This window comes from Hippopotamus amphibius, chromosome 11 (assembly GCF_030028045.1).
Source record: "Hippopotamus amphibius kiboko isolate mHipAmp2 chromosome 11, mHipAmp2.hap2, whole genome shotgun sequence".
Classification (NCBI taxonomy): domain Eukaryota; kingdom Metazoa; phylum Chordata; class Mammalia; order Artiodactyla; family Hippopotamidae; genus Hippopotamus; species Hippopotamus amphibius.
In genome coordinates, this window is record NC_080196.1 from 10,061,861 (window position 1) to 10,084,836 (window position 22,976).

At 36.8% G+C, this 22,976-nt stretch overlaps 1 protein-coding gene across 1 annotated transcript in view; it reads right to left on the bottom strand.

Annotated features, from left to right (window-relative positions):
* RANBP9 (RAN binding protein 9) overlaps positions 1 to 22,976 on the bottom strand; it is an 86,049-nt gene that overhangs the window by 5,108 nt on the left and 57,965 nt on the right. The window contains exons 6-12 of the mRNA XM_057699351.1: positions 18,055 to 18,239; positions 15,453 to 15,565; positions 14,010 to 14,118; positions 12,351 to 12,541; positions 11,029 to 11,173; positions 7,760 to 7,881; positions 5,923 to 6,074 (exon numbers count right to left, since the gene is read on the bottom strand). Of these exons, the coding sequence (XP_057555334.1) occupies positions 5,923 to 6,074; positions 7,760 to 7,881; positions 11,029 to 11,173; positions 12,351 to 12,541; positions 14,010 to 14,118; positions 15,453 to 15,565; positions 18,055 to 18,239 (1,017 nt within the window). The remainder of the gene's footprint in view (positions 1 to 5,922; positions 6,075 to 7,759; positions 7,882 to 11,028; positions 11,174 to 12,350; positions 12,542 to 14,009; positions 14,119 to 15,452; positions 15,566 to 18,054; positions 18,240 to 22,976) is intronic.

Below are 22,976 nucleotides of genomic sequence, written 5' to 3' on the forward strand. Positions count from 1 at the left end.
CACAGTTACTAATGAAAGTGCTTTGAACAACGTATTATACTATTTTGAATACCCTGCAGCTACTCATAGGTGCTGGATACGAGAAAGGAAAAAAAAAAGCTTCATACACCTGCTGACTGTAAGGCCTGCTTCTTAACAGTATTTAAGATATTTTATGCATCTCACAAAGCTACTAGATTTCTATTTCTGGTTTCCCCATACCAAATTTATTGATGGAGAAAATATTAATATCTGATATACTGTGAAGCTAACTCTAGTCAATCACATTGTTTCTAAAGACTGAGCTTTGTTCCAGACTTAATTCACCCCACAACCATCTAATGATTGTGTATGAATTTTAAAAGACAGACTACAGTGCAGATGACTTTTAAAAGACAGACTAAAGAATTTGTCCAAGAAATAACTGCTACATAAAATTTTAAGCACAAAACTATCTTCTTGCATCTACATCCTGACATGCTACCAAAAAAGGTGAAATGCAGACTCAAATCTCAAATCAAGACCATTCTGTCAAATACACCTTCTAGTATTTAAAAGAATTCACAGAAAAAGACAATGACGGTAGTAATTTATTTTGCACTAACACTGTGGGAGGCAGTGTTTCAGGCGCTGCTGTGTAGCATCTCATTTAATCCTCACAACCACCTTAGGAGATTGATACCATTACGCCCTCCTTAGAAGCAAACTGAGGCAGTGAGAGATTACCACCACATAGCTAGTACTGTATTTCTTCTAGTAAGATACAGTTTTCTTTAATTACCAATCTAAATATTAAGAGGAAAAAAGTCTAAAATTCTGCCCCCATATTTTCAGTATAGTTGAATAATTATTGGACACAGAGATCACCAGAACTCCATCGCTGTTTTGAGGACTCACAGAGTCCTGTGGGGAAGGCAGACGTGTAAATAATGATGTACCATGTACTGCTTATTAACAGTGTACTGTGTCACAAGAAGCAGTCAGACACAGGCTTAAGCTACAAGGAAACTGAGGCTGAGAAAGGAGAAAAGGCATGGTTGGAAACACGCGTAAGGGCTTAGATCCTAAAACACCCTAAAAATCGCACTAAAAAAGCTTGAATTTTTTCCAGTAAGGCAACAGAGTTTTACATAGAGGAGTGACATGGATTAGACTTGATTTTAGATGGATCACATGAAGCACAGCTTGCAAGCAGAGTCAAGCTTTAAGCGAGAAAACTAATAAAACCTTTTTTAAAAAGGTTTACACCATCAAGTTCCCAGGAGTAAATATCTAGAACTTTACCTTTCTTTACAAGGGGAATGAAATCAGCAAATCAGCATTAATGTTTTAAATCCTGCTGTAAGACTAACTGGTGATAATAACCAAAGAAATGCAAACAAGCAATTCCAAGGCACATGTTAAACCCCCTGAAGTAGAACTAAAGTACTAGTGCCACTGGCACGTCCCTTCATTACTGCTGGTAAACTGGTGGACGTTTCTGTAAAGCAATACAGCAGTGTGTAGCAAGAGCCACGATAATTGTATCCTTAGACTCAATAATTCTATTTCTGGGACTTTATTCCAATGGAATAACTTTAAGGAAGAAACAAAGATACATGTATAAAAGTGTTCACTAATGCATTTTTAAAAGGGCAATGCTGAAAACAGCAATGCTTAAATAAACTGATACAGCAACACACTGTATCATGTAGCCATTTAAAAATAACTGTCAATAATGCATAGAAACTGGAAATACATTTTTATGACAATGAGTAAGAACAATACGAAATAGGGTAACTACAATCACCAACCAGGTAAAATACACGCCCGTGCAATTTAAGGCACAAAATTGAAAATACCTGTTAAATATCATGGCATTATGGGTTACTTTTTATTTTACAAAAACATTACCCTCAATGGGAATAATTTCTGAGGAAATGTGACATTTACGTAGGACTCTCAAACTGTACTTACATTTGGCTTAAAATCCATAGCAGTTTCTAAATAGGGTGCGTCTAAATGATTCCATTTCTGCTTCAATTACTAGATTAAGAGCTACTTGCAGACTGGGGCTGCTGTTCTAACCTGACTCTCCCAACCCCCCAGCAGTCCCTGCTGCTCTGCGGAAGTTCAACAACTGCTGTTGAACAATTCAGGTAGTTCTCTTGGGAACCACTGGCAGACTCAGGCAGGTAAGCAACAAAAACAAAGACAATAGGAAGGGAAGACTGAGAAAATCAGAAAAAGGTCAAGAGAACCACGGCTGCAGCAGGAACCTACAACCCGTTTTTAGCACAGTGGGCTACTCCAGGGGTCTGCAGGGTGTCTGCTACGGCTACACAAACATGGAGTAGCTAAACACATGTGTACGTACCTAACCCTAACTTAAGTAAACCTCACCTCAACTGTAACCAAATCCTTCTCTACGTAATGTGTGTATGTTTCAGAAGTTTGTGCAAATTAAAAAAAAAAAAATTAAAGATCAAAAAACCCACTTCACAACCATCCATGACCTGAAGTGAAGAATGAAAGAAAAAGCAGTTATTTCTAAACCTTTGCAACCATGGCAAAAAAAGAAAAGAAAAAAGAAAAAAAGTTCTCTTTGTGTTACCCTCAAATCCTCCAGCATTGTTCTTTAGGTACTTACAAGCTGGATCAGGTCCTCATCTTATCTCTATCTGGATCAAGGTACGTTTGGGGAATGGGAGAGAAGCAGCTCAGAATGTTAAGACAATCTCTCAAACTAGTTGGCATTTGCTTAGAAGTCAGAGGTGCAAAATCAAAGCCATCCACATTCTTTAGATAATGAATTATATCTTCACTTAATTCAATATATAATCAAGGAATATCTTTGAGAACAGGCCATGTAATGCCATTTTCTGTGCCTCATGCAAATTAGAATCAAAGAATAAGCAATGGAGTGAAAAGTTAAATTTTCAAAGGGACTACATAAAATCATACTCCATTAGCATAAAGTTTTAACAAGAAAACTGAGTCAGGTGACCTAGTGTAAAAAAGAGTATGATTCTCTTTTAAATACATTTCATCTCCTACAACATCAGTTCTCAAAGTATGGTCCTGGGACAAGTGGGTCCAAGACCCTTTCAGGGGCTCTTATGAGGTCAAAACTCTTCTCATAATAATATTAAGATATTACTTGCTCTTTCTCACTCTCATTCTCTCACAACTAGACACGGGGGTCTTCCAGAGGCTGCATGATGTGTGGTATCACAACAGACTGAATGCAGAAGAAGGCAGGAGAATCCAGTTTATCTTATAAATCCTAGCATTAAGGACATTTACAAAAATGTAAAGCAGTGCCACTCTCTTCTCATTATTTGTTTGTTTATTTTAGGAAGATAAAGTAACAGGTTTATGAAAAATAACGATTTGTTATTTTAAAATTAGTAATTTTAGTATTAATTTCTAGTAGAGTAAAATCAACAAATATAACTCATACAAACAAAAGCCCTTTGGGAATCTTTAATAGTTTTTAAAGTGTTTAGATACCAAAAAGGTTGAGAACCACTGCCCTAAAATAACCCCAGTAGCTAGCAAAGAAGTTTCCCAAGTGGATAGCGTTGGGTATGTGAAATAATAAAAAAGCCTGAGAAGTAAGTTTCTTAGCACTGTTGATATCAGGAAAGATTCTATAAAGTTGTATAATGATGAAAATTCCCAATCAGGAAAAATCAAGTTACGCATGCCTTTTTATCTGGAAGTGTATATAAATGGCTTCTTAACCCATCCTAGATTAGACAGGTGCTGTACTGAGGCTACAGTGCAGGTGGCTGGGATGGGGTTTTTTTGGGTTGATTTTATGCCGTATTTAGGTGTTGCTCACTGGCCCTCTCTCAGTTTAGATCAGGAAGGGATAGCAGGAGTCTTGAGTCTCGTTCTCTCCTTCTATACCCAAGCATCAGTGCCAAGGCCACTACGTGCATCTCCCCTTCATTTTCAGCACTTATTTCAAAACATTCAGGAGAAACGTTTATAACAAACCAACTTTGAGTTCAACCTAATGTAGGACAAACAAAGCAAAACAACAAACCACAATGGCTAGGTTCATGTTTTACGGGCATACAGGGCTGGTGGGACTTCTATGAACATGCTAAAATCTCATCTCTACAACTAACTGCAATGTTGACTTAAGGTGGGCAAAACTCCACCTTCAGCTGCTACACAGAACTGTGGCTAACTTACCGAACTGTTTCCATTTTCTCCATCTCACTATCCAGCACAGGCATCAATCCAGAAGAGACTTGAAAACGTGTTTTATCTCTTCTGTGAAAGATGACCCAATCCTTCACCAATCATCATAAAAATAAAGGCCACATATTATACGAGGGTGAGTCAAAAATTATCTGCACTCTGGTTATATTAAAACTTCAGTTGGCTGCACTATCTTATCAGCGCTTTCCGTTCAAGGCTACTGTCTCCCCAGTCACTGCTGTGCAGGTGTGAACATGTTACATCAGTTCATTTGTAACTGCGGTGCGAGCAAAAATGGGTGCCCACTTGTGATCTGCATGAAAGAAGAGCAGTGTGCAGTGATTCGTTTTTTATGGTCTGAGGGTATGCTTGGCGCCATTTTTTATCAAAGACTTTGTGCACAGTATGGAGAAAGTGTTTTGTCACGAAGAAGTGTGTACGAATGGGTAGAGAAGTTCAAGGAAGGTCGCACAAGTGTTAGCCATCAAGAAGGAGCCAGACGCCCGTCCACGTCCACAGCTGATTTGACAACATTGAGCGTACACGTGAAATGATTCTGTTGAACAGATGAATAACAGTGGATTACGTGGCAAATCATTCGCACGTCAGCCATGGCTCTGCCTGTGAAATAATCCACAACAGACTTAGGTTTCGAAAAATTTATGCTGAAGACTAAACTTCGGATTAAACGCAGAGGACTCCTATCCAAGGGCGCTGTGATCTTGCATGACAATGCACGTCCGCACACTTCTGCCCATACTGTCGACACTCTGCAAAAACTTCGTTTTGAGGTGTTAAAGCATCCTCCCTATAGTCCTGATCTTGTTCCATCAGACTTTCAACCTGTTTGGTCCCCTGAAAGCCGCCCTATGAGGACGAAGATTCATTTCTGATGCAGAAGTGAAATGAAAGCTTGTTGACAGACAAAGTGTGTTGAAAAGCAAGGAGACTGTCAAAAAATGATGTATTTGTCTTTTCTAAAAGTTAATTAAATTCTACGCTCAGAGTATGGATAATTTTTGACACCCTCGTATATTCAATTTGCTGCAACCCTAAACACTGTCTACTGAAATAAAAATATCTCAAATTTATAGTTTCATCAGCACACTCACATTCCTCCTAATAACTCTGCCACTTTTACAGCTGAGAAAAGAAAACTAAGAAAGCAGGCTGACAACGGGCACAGAACACTGGTATGTGGCAGAACTGGGATTTAATCCAGTGTTTTACAGAAGTCCAGCACTCTTTCCAGTAGAGCAGGGCTGCCGAACCCGGCCCACGTTTTCACTCTCAACTGGACAGGAAGCCAGGGAGGAGTTCATGTGCAAGCTTCCCAACAAGAACTCCAGTACTGCTCAATGTTTTACAAAACTGTATTTTAGTTCCTTTGACACATTTATAATTTTCAAGGGAGGGACTTCCTAGGTGGTGGCCGATGCAGGGAACACAGGTTCAATCCCTGCTCCGGGAAGATCCCACATGCTGTGGAGCAACTAAGCCCGTGTGCCACAACTACTGAGCCCATGTGCTGCAACTACTGAGCCCATGTGCTGCAACTACTGAAGCCCCGAGTGCCTAGAGCCTGTGCTCCACAACAAGAGAAGCCACCGCAATAAGAAGCCCGCGCACAGCAATGAAGAGCAGCCCCTGCTTGCCGCAACTAGACAAAGTCTGTATGCAGCAACGAAGACCCAACACAGCCAATAAATAAATTAATTAAAAAAAAATTTCAAGGGAAAACAAATTTACCTTCAACATTTTTTTATTTGCTGTGTTCTTGCCACACTCTCTCCTCAGCTGCTCGCTCATTGCTTGCAGCTCTCTTCCAAAGTGAATCATCCTTTCTATGGCAGCTTGGCTCCCTCCACACAGCTGGCGTCTTAACTGGCTTGAGTCAACTTCTGCAAGCAAAACAGGTATTTTTGTAAAATACCAAGTAAACACGTATTTTACTACCTTACATTTGGAGCACAATGGAAAAATGAACATAAATTGCTTACATCATTTTGGACGTTTCATTTAGTAACTACTTCCTAATATTTTACCTAAATATGCAGATTTATTTTCAATTTAATATGGAACTTTGTAGGTAAAAGGTATACATTATCTAGGTCTCAAGAGTCTAGGATCCAGTGTCTAGCTTGCAGTTGAAAGTCAGGTGACAACCTTTCAGTGTTAGGATGTACATATGTCTCAGGGAAAACGTTATGAAAAGTTAAGCACAATTTTCTAAAATTATAGCAACATTATAAAAAAAAAAAGTAGCTGCTTCTTGGGCTACTTTAACTGACATAGAAGAGAGACAGAAGGTAAGAAGACTAAATGACTCCAATAAAAACACAGAAGACACCATATACTAATCAAAAGGGTTAACTACACTACTTTTAGAAAAATACTACTTTTAGGAAAAAATTTTACAGTGTGTATCTTGACTGATGATAATCAGCGATCAATAACGTAAACAGTATGAATCGCTAATAACAACATATAAATCACTAGTGATGGTGATAGGTTACTGTTTACGAAGCACTTACTTTGTGCTATTAGCTTTTCACAGATCAGCTATGAGGCAGTTACTACCATACCCATTTTACAGATGAAGAAACTGAGGCAGAGAGCTCTTAAGTAATGCATCCAAGGTTACACAGCTACTTAAGTGGCAGTTGCAGAATTCAAGTCCAGGTGATCCAGCTCTAGAACTCCTGCTCTTAATCACTATGCTCAAATTACTCTTGGAATGTTGAGGTTGCTTGCTGATATCTGACAGAGTAAAACTAGGCTGCCTTTTCAGTCATACTCCTTGCTCGAAGGAGTGAATTATACATTGGAACGCATAATCCTCAACATCAAGGTGGTTGTGTAAGTAATATGTTTGCATTTATAAAGTAATTTCTAACAACTTGAATAAATACTTTTAATCTCAAAACATGAAGAAATGTAATGTTCTGACAAATGAGAATTTATAAGCGTCAATAATTTTCATTCTCCAGTTGATGGGGAAGGTTGCTGATGTTTTAACTTTGTGGTACAATTTCCTACCACACAAGTTGTCAACAAAATAAAACCATGCATGCTAGCACATCTTTCAGCCACATAATTTTGAGGGGGAAGGAGCCCAGGAGGCTGTCAAACCTAGGCACCTACCATCTGCAGGCCCTGGACTAGGCACAGTCACATATATTCACATGAAATGAACTTTGATTAGAATTTATAAAATCATCACTACCCATGTGGCCTTTATTGGCTATGCTGAAGTAGGTATAAAAACTTTTCATATCTCCAACCTTAACTATCCTAAAGGATATTTAACCCTGATGAGTTAGTGCTGCTGCATTAATGAAAGCACTGCAGTTGTGCAGAAACAGACAGTTCAGCAAAAAAGATACTAAAAAATTAAACCCTACCCTCTCTAGCAACCCACTCTCGCAAGAAACTTTTAAGAGAAGGGATATGTATCCCGGTCGAATCCAGTGGCCACACATCTTTAAATCTGATGTATGCTCATCAGCTGTGAATCAATACAAGTAAAAACATAACCTTGCAGTCATCATTTTTTATTAAAAATGTAAGAAATATCACTGCAGACCCATTTCGGTGTCACAATCTTCCATTTCGTGGTCATGTTTAGAGCTACCGTTTAGGAAACCATTGGATGAAGTTTCTCCAACTCCATTGGAGTAGTGATCTGTTTCCATGTCTACATCATTACTGAAAATGAAAAAACAAACCTAATTTTAGAAATAGCACACTTGCAGCTTAGTTTAAAATAAATTACTACTCAATTACAGAGCCTACTTATAAACTGACTTCATATGGCAATAGCAATCTGGAAAAAAGGTATTTAGTTAAATCTTGAATATATTTCAAAGCCAAACCTGTAGCTAACTTTTAACAAATTTGTACTCCTGAAGATAAGGGAGGAAAAAAGTACATGTACTAAACTGTAGTGGTTTTATGACTTCCTATTAATATGGAGAAATCATTTTTTTTTCCAACACATATCTCCCACTATTTTTCAAACTCAGATCTGCACTTCATTCTTTATTAAACAACTCCTGCCCCAGAATCACCACCCCCTCACCCCAGCAGTCACTTCCAGCATGTCAGCGAAAAACTTCCCTCTGAAAACAAACTACTCCTGGAACCCACCTCTCTTTACCTCTTTCCCTGCTCCCATACTCGACCTGCTTCTAGATTATTTTTTCTCTAACAGCCTTGATGTTTTGGCATCTGTCCTCACTACTCAAAAACATACTCTTTCTCAAAGGTAAATAATACCCTGAAAAACTACTCAGTTGCATCTCCTCTTACCTTCCCAGCACCCAAACTCTATTTTTCTCTCACAGCCTTTCTTACTGGTTGAAGATTCTAAAATATTGCTGAATCTTAATTTTTAAAATGCTGTTTTGGAGATACTTAGAGGGTTTCCAGTTCTCACCCATTTCACACTGACTGAACAAATAGCCATGCAGAAGTTGTCAAGGTTTGCACTTCACATCCTTCCACACCCCAAAGAACAATGTCTAACCTTCCAGGTTTCTCCTATGAAGATCTAGGTAATGATTACACAGCCCACAAGCAAACACTTGGTGAAAGTTTAGAAAATATTTCAATAAAAATGACTTTTTCTCATTAAAAAAAGTAATGTATATTCATTTGTACATTAAAGAAAAAAACCCCACAATGAATGCAGATAAGCAAAAAGCACTTTACGCATAATGCCAGCACAGGTAACCACTGGTTAACAGCTTGGGTGGGTGGGTGCGTACATCCTTCTGTCCGTAAAACCTATCAAGGTTAAAAAGACACAGAGATCTGGGAAGGAGAGGGCAGTGGGCCCCAGGACATCTTTGTCAGTCAGAAAAGTCTGTTTAATATCTTGATGAAATTTGAGAAATGATAAGAAAAATCAAGCTTTAAAGATGTTTAATGAAAATCCTTAAGATCGTAGCTTTTAGTGATCTTATTAATACACTGAAGTGTATTTTTCACAATTCAATACAGTATATGAGAGAGGGATACTTATTCAACACACATTTAACAGTCTCTGGGCCATGCTCTGTGTAAGGTGCTCAGGATATGATGAAACAGTCCCTGCCCTCCAGGAGTGAACAGCCCAGAGAAAGCTAATAAAGTTACTTTAGTACAGAAAATCAGGACTTGGATGAAAGTTCACCACAAGGAGTGACACAACATTCAGCAGGGGTATAAATCAAGGAGAACATCCCGGAAGAGGTAATATCTGAAGTTGCGTTTTACAGCTTGAAGAGAAGTTAGGATGGAGGAGAAGGAGGAGGGTGGGAGAAGAGCATTTATTTCCGATGGAGGAGTGTGATTGAGAAAGCATGAGTCTAGAAGTCACACACCCTGGGAAGTAGCTGTAGTTCTGCAACTTACTAGTTACTAATTATTGACCTTAAGAAAGTCATTTACTTCTCTGATACTCAGCTCTACATCTGTAAAATGGTTTTTTTATAGTTAACACCATCTTTGCCTACTTCACAATACTGTTGTAAGGAAGCCATTACCAACTAGAAAATAACTTACTGCTTAACAGTTTAAGGCAGTTTAAAAGCTTACTCTCTTCTGTATTGCACACAAAAGAGGATGCTGTGTCATCAACCCCTTGCGTTAAGCTTGCTTCTCTCAACTCAGGTAATCACAGGACTCTTTAGCAACTTCCTACCATGAGGATAGTATCTGAGAAAAGCTCACGAAGTAATTGCAATCCTACCCTCAAACTATGGGATAACCCTCTAACAATGATAAAGTACTAATATATCAATACTATAAAGTACAATGCCATAAAAAAGGCTTAATCTTTTAAATTTCCATACAAAACTTCTACAATATTCTAATTTTATACTTTCTAGTATGTCATGTCTACTGACTACTCTGACCTCCTCAGCAAAAGACAGTCCCTTTTCCTACTATTATTTTCATACTGTTTTTGTGGAATTCATTTTGTTATTTGTGACAGATAACCTGGAAATTCTGATTAATCTCCAAATCTGCAAATATAGATTTTTACACATACTTCTTTTTCCACAATCATATTTCCATTAAGATTCCTGATAAACACTAGGTTCTCTCTCCTTCAATGGGAGAATTTTGCACTGATGAACATTCCACCAAAACACAGTGTGACCAATCAATTCATGCTCTAAGACCAAACCAACATCAAATTGATAAAATCCATAAGAACCTGCTCTCACACACTAGCATTCAAATTCAAATGATTACACTTCACGAACCTTTAGGTTTCATGAATAGTAAACCTGAGTATGTTCTTCTCTCAAAGCTCTTCGAGTGGAGGCCAGGCCTAGCAGAGCGTTTGACATCCAACAAGTTCTCAATACTCTCCTTGTGCTGTATGTTTACTAAATGACTTAACCATCTGCTATATGCAAGTTACTTAAAGGTAGGTTCTTATCAACAAATATTTTTTGTAAAGTTAGTTATTTGGAACTCAGGAAACACTCCACAACACTTACACCAAAAAACCCACACAGAGAGAAAAAAATAGTTGTAAATGTATCATATGTTAACTCCACAGGTTAAATACACTATTGTGACTTAACTTGGAAACATAACAAATGGCATTTATGTGAACACCTGGATAGGCCTGCAGAGGCAGGAAGACGAAATGCAGAACCATGGGTGTGTCCATATCACCCCACGGGAGGGAAGAATGATGTAGAGGAAGAGGAAGGAACAGAAGGAGGCACCTCCGTGTACACTAGGAGAACAGAAACCTTTGGGGAACTTACTCCCCACCCTCTCCAAATTATTACAAATGCTGACACCTATAATCAAGGCTGCTTACAGTAATGCAAAAGCTAGGGAAATCATTACCTGGGGAAGTTATTAACTTGCTGTGATCGTGACATGTTTATACTGTTCAGCTCTGGTACATTCAAATTGGATGACTGGTGTTTACTATGGCAATATGACTGATGTGCTTTATTCGATATTACACCATTACTACAACTTTCAAAACCTGCAAAAAAAGAAAAAGATACTTTATAAAAATACAGAAACAAACACAATGAGATTGTAACAGATGTACCATATTCTGATTATGTATTTAAAACTTCTATACAGGAAAGTCAATGGACTGCATAAATAGAAAACAAATGGATAACTTCTTTGAAAGAACATAAAGATACTTAATTGTGAGCTGTTATCTCCTCCTATATTTACTGAAGGCTTAATTATTGGTCTCTTTTAATCCTCACAACTCCCCTCCCCCGCCCTGACCATGAAGCCGAGTTATCAGAACCCCATTTTACACATGAACACACTGAGACGAAGGACTGGTCCAGGCCTGACTTGGCGTACGCTATCAGATGGGTGGCGACTAAGGACACAGTCGTGAGAATCGCCCTGCACACTGTACAGGACAGCGACGTAAAGCGGCCGAGAGGCAGCAACACAGAAAGGTATATGTTGAGTGAGAAAAAGCAAAGGTGCCACTCTGCTCTGCTCTGTGCAAGGAGACAGGAAACAATAACTGCCTTCTGCTTTAGAAAGTTAAACATACAGAGGAAAGATAATACCTTGGGAAAAAGAGAATTAAAGAGACAAGCAAAGAAAAAAGACAGAAGGATCAGAAATAAATCTGTAGAAGTGATGTCATAAGAGCTAAGAAAGGAGAGAATTTTAATTAAGAGAACTCACCAAAAGCCTTGGTGAGTCCAGAAAGGGACAGGAGGAAATGACCAGGCAGAGCTGACTCTCGGTGGCAGCTTGGCTGGGAAAGAATGAGCGAGGCAGCCCAGCTGGGCGGCTGGGTGTGCCGATCAGTGGCTTCAGACACCACAGCCTCGTCACCGCCTTTACATTTATACGTTACTAAAACACACAATTACCTTCTCGTTACCAGCTACCTCTGATTTAATTTCTAGAGACACCTCGAATGTTGCCCTTCACTTATGGAAATCTGTTAACAACCTGTTCTTAGAAACAGCTCATCTTTAAGTTACTTCCTGGTACTAAAAACACACAAATCTGATCCACACACAATTATTCCTCCAGAGCATCTTGAGATCAAGTATACAAATGTGCAAAATGGCTAGCAGAAATATCTAAATTTTAAAACCATTTTTTATCCTGGTTCAAAAACCATAAAGAAGGGTAAAAATTTAAAGATAATGTTATTTAAGACTGAATCTCACCAGAAAAATGTGCAGTACTTCCTTTGCCTGAGGCTAAATTGTGGATATTCATTCCGTGGCTGGGGCTCATACTTGGACTACTAAAAGGTCGAGGACTAACAGGATAACTGTCTTGAGATTTTGGACTTCGGCCTCCCAAACATCGTACTTCACTATCTGTACCATTTACCATTTCTATAAACTGACGCACTCTAAAAAGAGAAAAGAAAAATTTACTTACGTAGCCTTCAAATTACTGTTTAGTTATCTAATAGCAACAGATTTCTGAAAGGAAATATTTTAAGAACTCGTATTTATCAATAAGTTTGGCCTTTAGATAGTATGTTAGAAATACTAAATATGGTTCCATATACTGTACTGCTTAGAATAAATTTAAAATTTTCCAGAAAAATGAGAGTATAAAGCAAAAGACAGTGTACCGCCTTTAAACAAGACTTACTAAGAAAATGAAATAAACAAACCAAAATGGACCTAATTTTTTTTTAGCTAAAATAATCAAAATATTTGCACTTGGAAGCGAATCAAATAGTACATAAGAACATAAAGTACGTTTATGTACACCACCTACCTACATACAAAATAAGAGCCTAAATTCCTCAACCCTAGTCCCACTTGTAACCTCTTAACCAAAATGGGCCACATTTAAACTTGAAAGCAAAAAAATTCTGACATTGGGCTTAGAGTTTCTGGTGCTTAAAGAGTTAAAATCTTAAACTTAATAACACGTGAATTTTAAAATAACGAAGATTCATGAGACCAACAAAAAAATGCCAAGTTAGGATGGCTATTATTTATTTAAAAAAAAAAAAAAAAAAGAAAGAAAGAGAAACTAAATAACAAGCGTTGGTGAGGGTGTGGAGAAACTGGAACTCTTGTACACTACTGGTGGGAATGTGAAATAGTGCAGGTCTATGGAATTGTGAGGACTAATTTTCAAACAACAGAATTATTATATGGTCAACAATTCCCCTTCTCAGTGTATACCCAAAAGAACTGAAAGCAGGGACTCTAACATGTATTTGTACACCCATTATGTGAAGTGAAATAAGGCAGTTACAAAGGACAAACATTTTATGATTCCATTTATATGAAGTACTTTTGAGTAGTCAAACTGAAATTTATAGAGACAGAAAGTAGAATGGTGGTTGCCAGGAGCTGGGAGGAGAGAAAGAAATGCGGAGTCAGTGTTTAACGGGTACCAAGTTCCAGTTTGGTATAATGAAAAAAGTTCTAGAAATGGATGGCTGGTGATGGCTGAAAAACAATGTGAATGTACCAGAAACAATGTGAATACCAGAAAGCTGTACATCTAAAAATGGCAAATTTTATGGTATGTATATTTTTACCACAATTTTTAAAAATGCTGCAAACTCACTATAAGGTACTTTATAGGAGGAAAAATAGATACTCTAAGATTTTCATATTTTTAGACACAAGGATAGAATGACAGAAGAGCAAACACAAAGTAAAAGATGCCTTCTACTTCCAGACCTCAACACAAAAGCATATTCTATAACCTGTTACTTAAATGTACTACATTACAAAATTATATCTAAATATCTGAAACAAGGTAAAACAAAAATTAAAGCTATTAAAGCACGAAAATAATTTTGGTTCTGTAACACATATATAATTAATATAACGTTTTATTAAACTCACTTTAATGTGAAAAGGAGATTGGGATTTCTTTCAAGTAAACTTGGGTATAACTGTTGTGTTGTTTCAATGGCTTCTCCCATTCTTCCTGCTAACACCAATTTCTGAATTCCTATTTAGAAAAATAAAGCAAAAGATAAATTTATTAAGAACAGAAACACAAACTTAGTGGACCCTCAAAAAAGTCAGTAAAAAATCTTTAAATAAATTATGATTAATTTGCACTTCTTTTTCTAACTCAGTTTCTATTTCAAGGAAAATTTTCAGACAAATTAAAAAATTAGAAAAACAAGTACTTTAATAAACTACTAAAAAAAAAGTCACAAACTAACATACAAGTAACATAGGAAAAATACCTGTTAAGCAATACTGATGCATTAAACACTAAGATGAAAAAGATGGGTATGTTATGGCATACACTGTGGTGATGGTTTCCTGGATATATACTTATCTCCAAACTCAGCCAGCTGTACACACTAAATAGGTACAGTTTTTAATATGTCAACCATACCTCAATAAAGTGGTTTTTAAAGAAAAGACCAGAGGAAACATTAAAGAAATAATATTCAACATGTCTTATCAAATACTATAACCTTTTGAATCCAGTACTAAATGAATGCTAGCCTTTGAGTAAGATCTGAATTCAACAGCCACTCAATGAGCACTCCCTGTGGGTTAGATGATGAGGATATGAAAAGAGTAAGTGGTCATCTCCTGCTTGCCAGAGCTTATAACATTGTGAGAGAGACACACAAGCATACAATTAGCTACAACACAGTGTCATCAGTGTTATTACAGCAGTTTGACCTATAATACATTTGTTTTCATCCATCATGATTTCACCCATAATGTCTTGTTTTTATCCCTATATGCGCTCATCAAGCCATACCCTCCCTGATGGACTAACAGCACCAATTTTAGGATGGCTACTGTGGAACAGTTGTTATGCTGACTTGCCCTTGTCAGAACTGGCCCCACAGCTCTGGCCACAAGCACTAGGACCTAAGCAATAAATATGTAAGATCAATACTGTCTTAAGTTTAGACAGCAATTTAAATGCAAAGGTATTTAAATTTATTTCACATATTAGCTCCGCTACGTGAGTAATCACAGGACTACTTCACCAATTTTAAAAGAGACTTTTTATTAAGTGCTTACTTTCTGAAAGCTCAAGAAAACATGTTTTGCTTAAAAAAAAAAAAAAGGGCAAACATTTTTACAAAAATTTCTCCAAAATTTTTATCTTTCTACATTCAGAATGCTAATACAACCCTGCGAATTTTTTTTAAGGTGATCTTCAAAAATGTCAATAAAAATAAATTTCAGAGGCATAATTTCAAATATATTTGAAAAAATTTCAATTTCAAAAATAAAATTTCTAAAAATCAATGTAACCAAACCTATAATCTGAAAACAAGCGTTAGCCATGCACCACAGGGTCCTTACTTTGTCTATTCTTAATGGAAGCTAATTCTTCTAGAACGGTCTGGTCTGTAGATCTGGCAAAGGCCTCTGCTGTGGCACAGTACCCATGGTGGACTAAATAAGATGAAACCATTCTTAAAATAAAAAGAAGAAACACATCTTTTAGTCAAGAGAATACATGCTTCATACTACAATTTATATAAACAAGGTCTACTCTGGTGTTATAAAACCAACCTATGCCCTTGGAACAATTAAGGCTTTAATTACCTCAATTTTAAAATAAGTTCAAAAAATCATTTCGTCTTATTCATGTAGTATTTCCAAAAAGATAACAGCAAATGTTATGGTGCGACTACTCTTCCTAAAAATCACCACCACCAGGGAATGGAGGACATGAGATGACTCTGATTCTCAGCACTCCATTCTCCCTGGGTCTTCTCCTACTATTTCCCATCCTTATCCAACTGTACTAACCACAATTTCTACTTTACCTCTATCACATGATTTATCCTATTTTGTAAAATAAAACAATTTAAAAACAACAGATTAACTCTTTGTGTTCTCTGTAGTTGAACCATTTTCTTTACCCATCAGTTATATAAGATGGAATCACAAGGTATGAACACAAAAGATACTAAGGTGAACCCAGAGAGAGAATCTTCCAGAACAAAGTCTATGAGGGTAACAATATCAATGAGGAGTCAGCCTCCTAATCTAACTCAGGAGACTAATTCCTCAAATATGATTTACATGTAAGCGACACTTTCAAAGAGCAAGTTTATTTTTTAAAAAGCTACCAAGTGGTATTTACAAGTATGTTATTTACATCTAACCACAAAATGTTAGAAAAACTGTTGCCTAAACAATATTAATCCAAATATCCAATATATCTATAAATATTCAACTCTTAAACCTGCCTCCATCTGGCACTACTAAGGGGCCCGTTAGAAAATGGTATGAAGCAGTGGTTCAGGAAAAAGGGACTGAGGTGGCAGGGGGGAAGATCTCTAAGAAACAGATTTTTTTCACTTTATGTCATCCAATTGTTCAAATTAATTTAAGAGGGCAGGGGAGAACCTTTTAAAATGGACTTACCAGGAAGTCATGGTGAGTATCAATTTTGTGAAGAATGAGGTAGGGGAGGGTGCCCTCACTGAACGCTGGCTACAGGATTAAGATAAACAATGCTTCCTCTACAGCTATCCTGCCATGATACTCAGTGGAAACCATTTTTAAAGCATTAGGAGATGTGATCCCTAGAGAGCAATCTATCCTAGCTCTAACTCTAACCATGGGATTCTGAGTCCGCTTCACTATTCTTCCAACTGTGCAGGACAAAAATACTAGTGTTGAAGCTCTGATAACAGCCCTAGGGAAGAAGCTTGTTTTCAGAATCATCATCGTGTCCAAAATTATCTCCCCCCCAAAATATGCAAAGGTTTACTAGATTCGTGAATTTAACATTGTTCAAAGTAATTATACAGACATTTAAGATGAACTTTGTGAAGCTGATGGTAATCTTTAATTTTCTTGGGTTAGATTACAGTAGTGAAAATGACTATTTAAACTGAATGGTATTTATTTTAAAGTCTACACTATTTCAAGTTTTAAGAGCTACTGTTCAGTACTACTCACATTCACATGTCATCTCTAGCCTTTCAAGCAAAGGCAGAGCCTACAAAAGTTGACTGTCATGGGAGTTACATTTCCTGCCGACTTTCACACTGAAATTCTACTTTTTCATAAAAAGCTGCCTAATAAAAACAGCTGAAAATTTGGGGTAAAGAATGAGTCGAGATAAAGGTCATTCATTTATGGTTCTTTTACTGACACCCACTGTCTGCTCTGCTGCTGTCCATCCTCTACTACGGTTACTATGGACTCCTAAGTATTTAACCTGCATTGAGGAATCTTAACTCCATACTCACTGTACCTTGGTTTTTATTCCCTTCACCTGCTCTTAAATGTCTAATAACAGAATATACAATAAGTAAATGGAGTTTTAAAAATTCCTTGAGCTAGAAGCTTTTGGTCAGACAAAAAAGGGATCCCAGTAAACAAAAACAGCTGATATTATTCTCACACAGTGACCCACTCACTGGAAAACTTTAGCCAAATCCTGGAACATGAAATGTACACATCAAGTCTGTATTCCGGTATGTAAACTACACCATTATTTTGATGCTTATTCTTACTGAGCAATAACTCTTTTTCCTCATAAATATTTACATTACTGCTGAACAACACAGCCAACTTCATATCCAAAAACCACAATGCTGAATTATACAATCTAAATTATCTTTCTGAATTTATCTTTTGCACTGGCACTATAAACAGTTCAATCATGTAACCTACAGAAACTGTTAAATCCTATTACTAAGGATAGCAAATGAATTAATCTAAGAGATCTAGTGTCACTTTATGTCTGCCAGCAAATTAATAAATCAAACTAAGATACAATTCAGTATGTGTCACCAAATCAACATTATCAATACATTAAAATCATTAGGATCTACATTAATGGATTAAGAAGCTTCAATAAAAAGTCTTTCATACCAAAAGGATGAAATGTTTTATAAAAAAATGTACTTTTGAATGTGTCAGTTCACATTTCTTCACTTACTTTTGTATCATGGTCTGCCACTCTCCTTCCCGATCCCCGATAGGAAACCGGTCTATCTGCGCCTGTATTTTGGTTCTCCACTCTCGCATGTAATCTTCTATATCAAACACGAAAGGATGCTGCCCAAAATTAGCATCGACGACTTCTCCTGGTGTCTGGAGCCCCACAGTAGGATATAAATTTGGCTGTAAGACAACACATTTCACTAAACGTCTATCCCTTTTATGTTAAAAACATATTCGTTCTTTCAAATGCCATCTTTAAAATAACAGAACCACAAATTTACTTCACGGATATTTTAAAATCTCAATCAAAAACTAGTAGAGGAAGACTAAAGCAAATAACCTAAAATACATTAAATGCTGGATGAAAACTATCACTTCCTGTAATCTAATCATCAAGAAAAAATACACAGCTACTTATTTATTCAGAGATTATGTGGCATTATACTTCTAATAAATGAAGACACCACTCTTGCTCTTAAGGATAGTGAAAGCTAGTTACTAAAGAAGTACACCCAACTGGGCACGTACTATTTTCAGTTTACTAATTTCACTTATCTGTACATCCGCAATGCCTTTATTAAAGGATGGTGATAAGAACTTAATTATAGGCAAAACAGTGCCATTAAGAATAGACATTCTTTACATAAAAATAAAATGTACACATTTCAAGAAAGGGACAGGATGGATTTAAATATTCAAATTCATAAAGAAATGCATTAACTCCAAGATATATTCCAAGATTTCGAGGTGAAACAGTCAAGTTTAATAGTTTCAAAAAATTTGTACAAAAAATACAGGAGTCCTTCTTTTTGGCTTTGTCACTACTTGTTATATCTGAAGGGAGAGTAGTTACTGAATGTCGACCAAACGGCCGGGTTTAACCATTATGATTATCCTGTGAAGCCATCATCATTATTATTATTTGCGTTACAAAGATACAGAAACTGCAGGTTAGGGGTAAGTGAACTTGCTCACAGTCGTGCTACACTATGGCAGAGGGGGGATTAGAACACAGGCTTATTTAACACCAAATCTAAGTTCAGTTTTTCTTTCTATAACTCCAAATCCTACTTCATCTTCAGTCTCTGTATTTATGCTTTGTTTCTTTGCTTTAATGGTTATCACAAGCATTTTCAGTGCAAAATCAGGTAAAGATTAAGAGAGTATAATTTGTGGGTAAATACAAGGTGCTAAGATAGATTTCACTGGAAAAAGCTAAGAGGGTGTTTTTAAAATCAGCTGACTAACCAAGCAACCAAAATCAGAAACAGAAGGAGTACTGTGTCAAAATACTGAGAAATATATTCACACTGGATTAGGGAGATAAATGATAACACAATGTACACAAATGTACTGAACAAATGTACTGATTCTTAATAATCAAGAAAACTCGCAAGTTAACAGAATTTTAAGCCGAAGACAAGTGAGAGACTTACTACAACCTTCTCATTTCAACAATCAGAAAACTGAGACCTACAGAGCTTAAGGGGTGTCTCCAAAAGCACAGTTTGTTAATGACACACATAAAGGAAAAACCTCATGGCTCTCCACTCCCAGTATTCTTTTCATTAAAACCCATTACAGAATTGTGACATACTTTAAAACAAAAGTATATATGGCCAAAGACTCAAGTCAAGAAAAATGGACTTTATAGAAAAAAAAAAATCTGCCACACACATAAGGATCAATATTCCAAATATAAAAAAATATTCTCACAATATAGGAAGACAAAGATTACTAAAAACTTTAATTGGCAATAGATACATAGGCAATTTGAAGAAATATATGATGATAAAAATATGAAGAGACACATACTAAATTTTTTAAATACAAATTAAAATAAGTAGATATTTTTGCACATCAGATTAAGATTTTAAAGACTGAGAATACCCAGTGTTGATGAAGGTTGAGAAAGTAAGCCCTCTCATCCACTGTACACACAAAATGTGATCCAATACAACCTTTCAAGAAAGAAACTTGGCAAAATCTATTAAAACTGACAAGGCAATTTCACTTGCAAGAAATTAATCTCACAGAAAAACAAACATCTGCAAAGATATACGTCCTTCAGCATTATCTGTAATAACAAATAAAAAATTAAAAAGAATGTCTATTCACAGGTGATAGTATATACCACAATCATTGAGGCTCAGACCCCACTAACTACAGGATTTACCATCATTTTATGTCTAAACAAAAACACTGCCCATTAAACTCTGACAGGCCATAGATTTTAAGATGAATCCCATTTCATAAATGTTAAAATATGCAAAAATGTTCATCTTCAAATTGTGGTAGTACATCATACAATAAGATATTATAAAAACAAGCAAAAATAAGAGTTAAAAATGTGTATACTGACACAGAAACAGGCCCAATATACATTACTAAATGACGAAAACAAGCTACGAAGAGTGCTTCAATTATGACCCCGTCTAATTCCACCTACATTTAAATTATGGACACACTAGCTAACCAAGTTTAAAAGAGATCTAGAAGGGTATATACTCAACACAATCATTATATCTAAAGAGGCTAGGAATATAAATACATTCCTGTATTTATAAATATTTGAATATTAACACTATATTACCTTCTGTAATCAGAAAGTGATAAAAAACTAAAAATGACAAAGTCAGCTTAGGCTCAATGAAAAGTCACTAAACTGTACCTTTTATACCACTTATTCAACCCTAAAACTGAAGAATTTCAGGGCGAGATTAAGGATATAGCCCTTAACTCACTAAACTATAAATTTTTAAAAATAACTTTTTAATTTGCTAAATTATAGATTTCTAGAAGCAGAATATAACAATGCAATGGGTTTTAGTCACAGAGTTGTGCAGCCATCATCACTAATTTTTCAACATTTCCATCACTCTGAAGAACCACCATCCCTATTAGCAGTCACTCCTCGTACCTCCCCAGTCCCTAATCCCTGACAACCACTAACCTACTTTCTTACTCCACAGATTTCCCTAATCTGGATATTTCATATCAACATAATTATACAATATATGGGCTTTTGTGTCTGTTTCTTTCACTTAGCATAATGTTTTCAAGGCTCATCCATGCTGTAGCATTGTATGTAGATTATGGATATGTGTAAAACAATATTTTCTGGGAAACTGTTTCTAAATTAAAAAAAAAAAAAAAAGCACTCCTGCCTATGTAGAATTAGACAGAAGTGAGAATAATTTAAGTCTCTGAGAACAGAAAAATGCACAGGTCTCATTTCTATTAACCCATGAAAGATGAAGACAGCTACTAAAAATAAAATCATATTCTCAATATCATAGTTTTGTTCTCTTACATTTAAAAGACGTTTTTCTAATGAAAATTAAAGCAAGTAATGCTTTCTATAAAAGGTAGATTTCAAATCAGCCTAAGAAACCAGAAAGCATCATCATTTTAAATGTGAATAGCTTCTATAATAAAAGAATTTAGCTAATCCCAACTGAATTAGACAGTTTATAGATGGATAGTTCTCAAACTGGTGAGGTGAGCTGGGAAAGAAAGATCATCCTGAAAAACACCTGAGGTTTTCCGAGATGTAAAGCACCCTATGTCCCATAACAGGTAAACTTGTTTTCTGTGAACATACTCTCCACTGGGATTGAATGCTATGACTGGCTAGTGAAGGATCACAGGTACAAAACACAGAAACACCTGTTTGGTGGTGCCTTTAAGAGAAAGACAACTTTTTCTTTCCTTTTTAAGGAGAAGAATTATATGTTGCATGTGAAAGTCCCAGAAGATCTCACAGTCATAAAAATAAAGAGCTCTCAGAACCACTATATTATTAAAAGAAAACCTACAACCACCACCATAACCACTACTTTACCCACTGCTACAGAGCTGAATATCACCCTTGGTTAATTACAGACAAGGCAAAAAAATATAACTGGTGATTCTAAAGTGGGACAAAGAATAATCAGAAGGCAACACAAAAACAATCAACATATCTACAACTCCCTTTTCAAATGATCCCCACTATCTATCAATGAGGAACAAAATTTGCCAACTGACAAGTTGGTTTTACTTTGCTTAGCACCACAAAAAGAGGAGAAAAAGAAAAAGCAAACCAGCTACGTAAGCCCTTTAACCAACTCCAAATGAAAGTGAGTCTTAGCAAAACCTCTGCAGCAGTTCTGGGCCACGTGAACCCACCTACCTGCACCTGCGCCTAACCCCACCGCCCCCACCACAGACGCTTTTCTCTCAAGCCTCCCCTTTCCACTTACACACTGGATCACTGCCCTGCTACTTCTCCTCTCCATACACAACATCAACTGTTTTCCTTGCTACTGAATCATTCTCATCAGCAAGCAAATACCCTGCTAAATCTAACAAAAACTCTCCTACTGTCCCCACTTCCACCACCAGCTACCACATCCCATTTCTTTACTCCCCACTGTGGTCAAAACCTCCAAAGTTGTTCATACTCTATAATAACTTCCCTCTTCCTGTTCTCTCCTTAACCCGTCCCAATCAGGATTTCTCCATCATTCTGCTGAAACACTCTCTCGACAAGGTCACCAGTGACCTCTGCTCTGCTAAATCCACTGGTCAATTCTCAATCCCTGTCTTATGTGATATATTACAGTGGCATCTGACACAGTTGATTTCTCCTTCCTTCTTCAGTTGGCTTTGAAGACACCCAACTCTTAGTCTTCCTCCTACCTCACTGATTGCTTCTCAATTTCCCATTGCTGGTTCCTTCTCTTCTTCCCATACACATGCCCCAGAACTCAGTCCTTGCTCCATTTCTCTGCCTGCACACACTCCGTTGCTGACCTCAGTCTCGTGACTTTAAATTTGAGCACGGAAATGCCAATGACTCCCAAATTTTCATCTCCAGCATGGATCACTCTCTCAAATACCAGGCTTGTATAGCCGACTGCATGTTTGACAAGT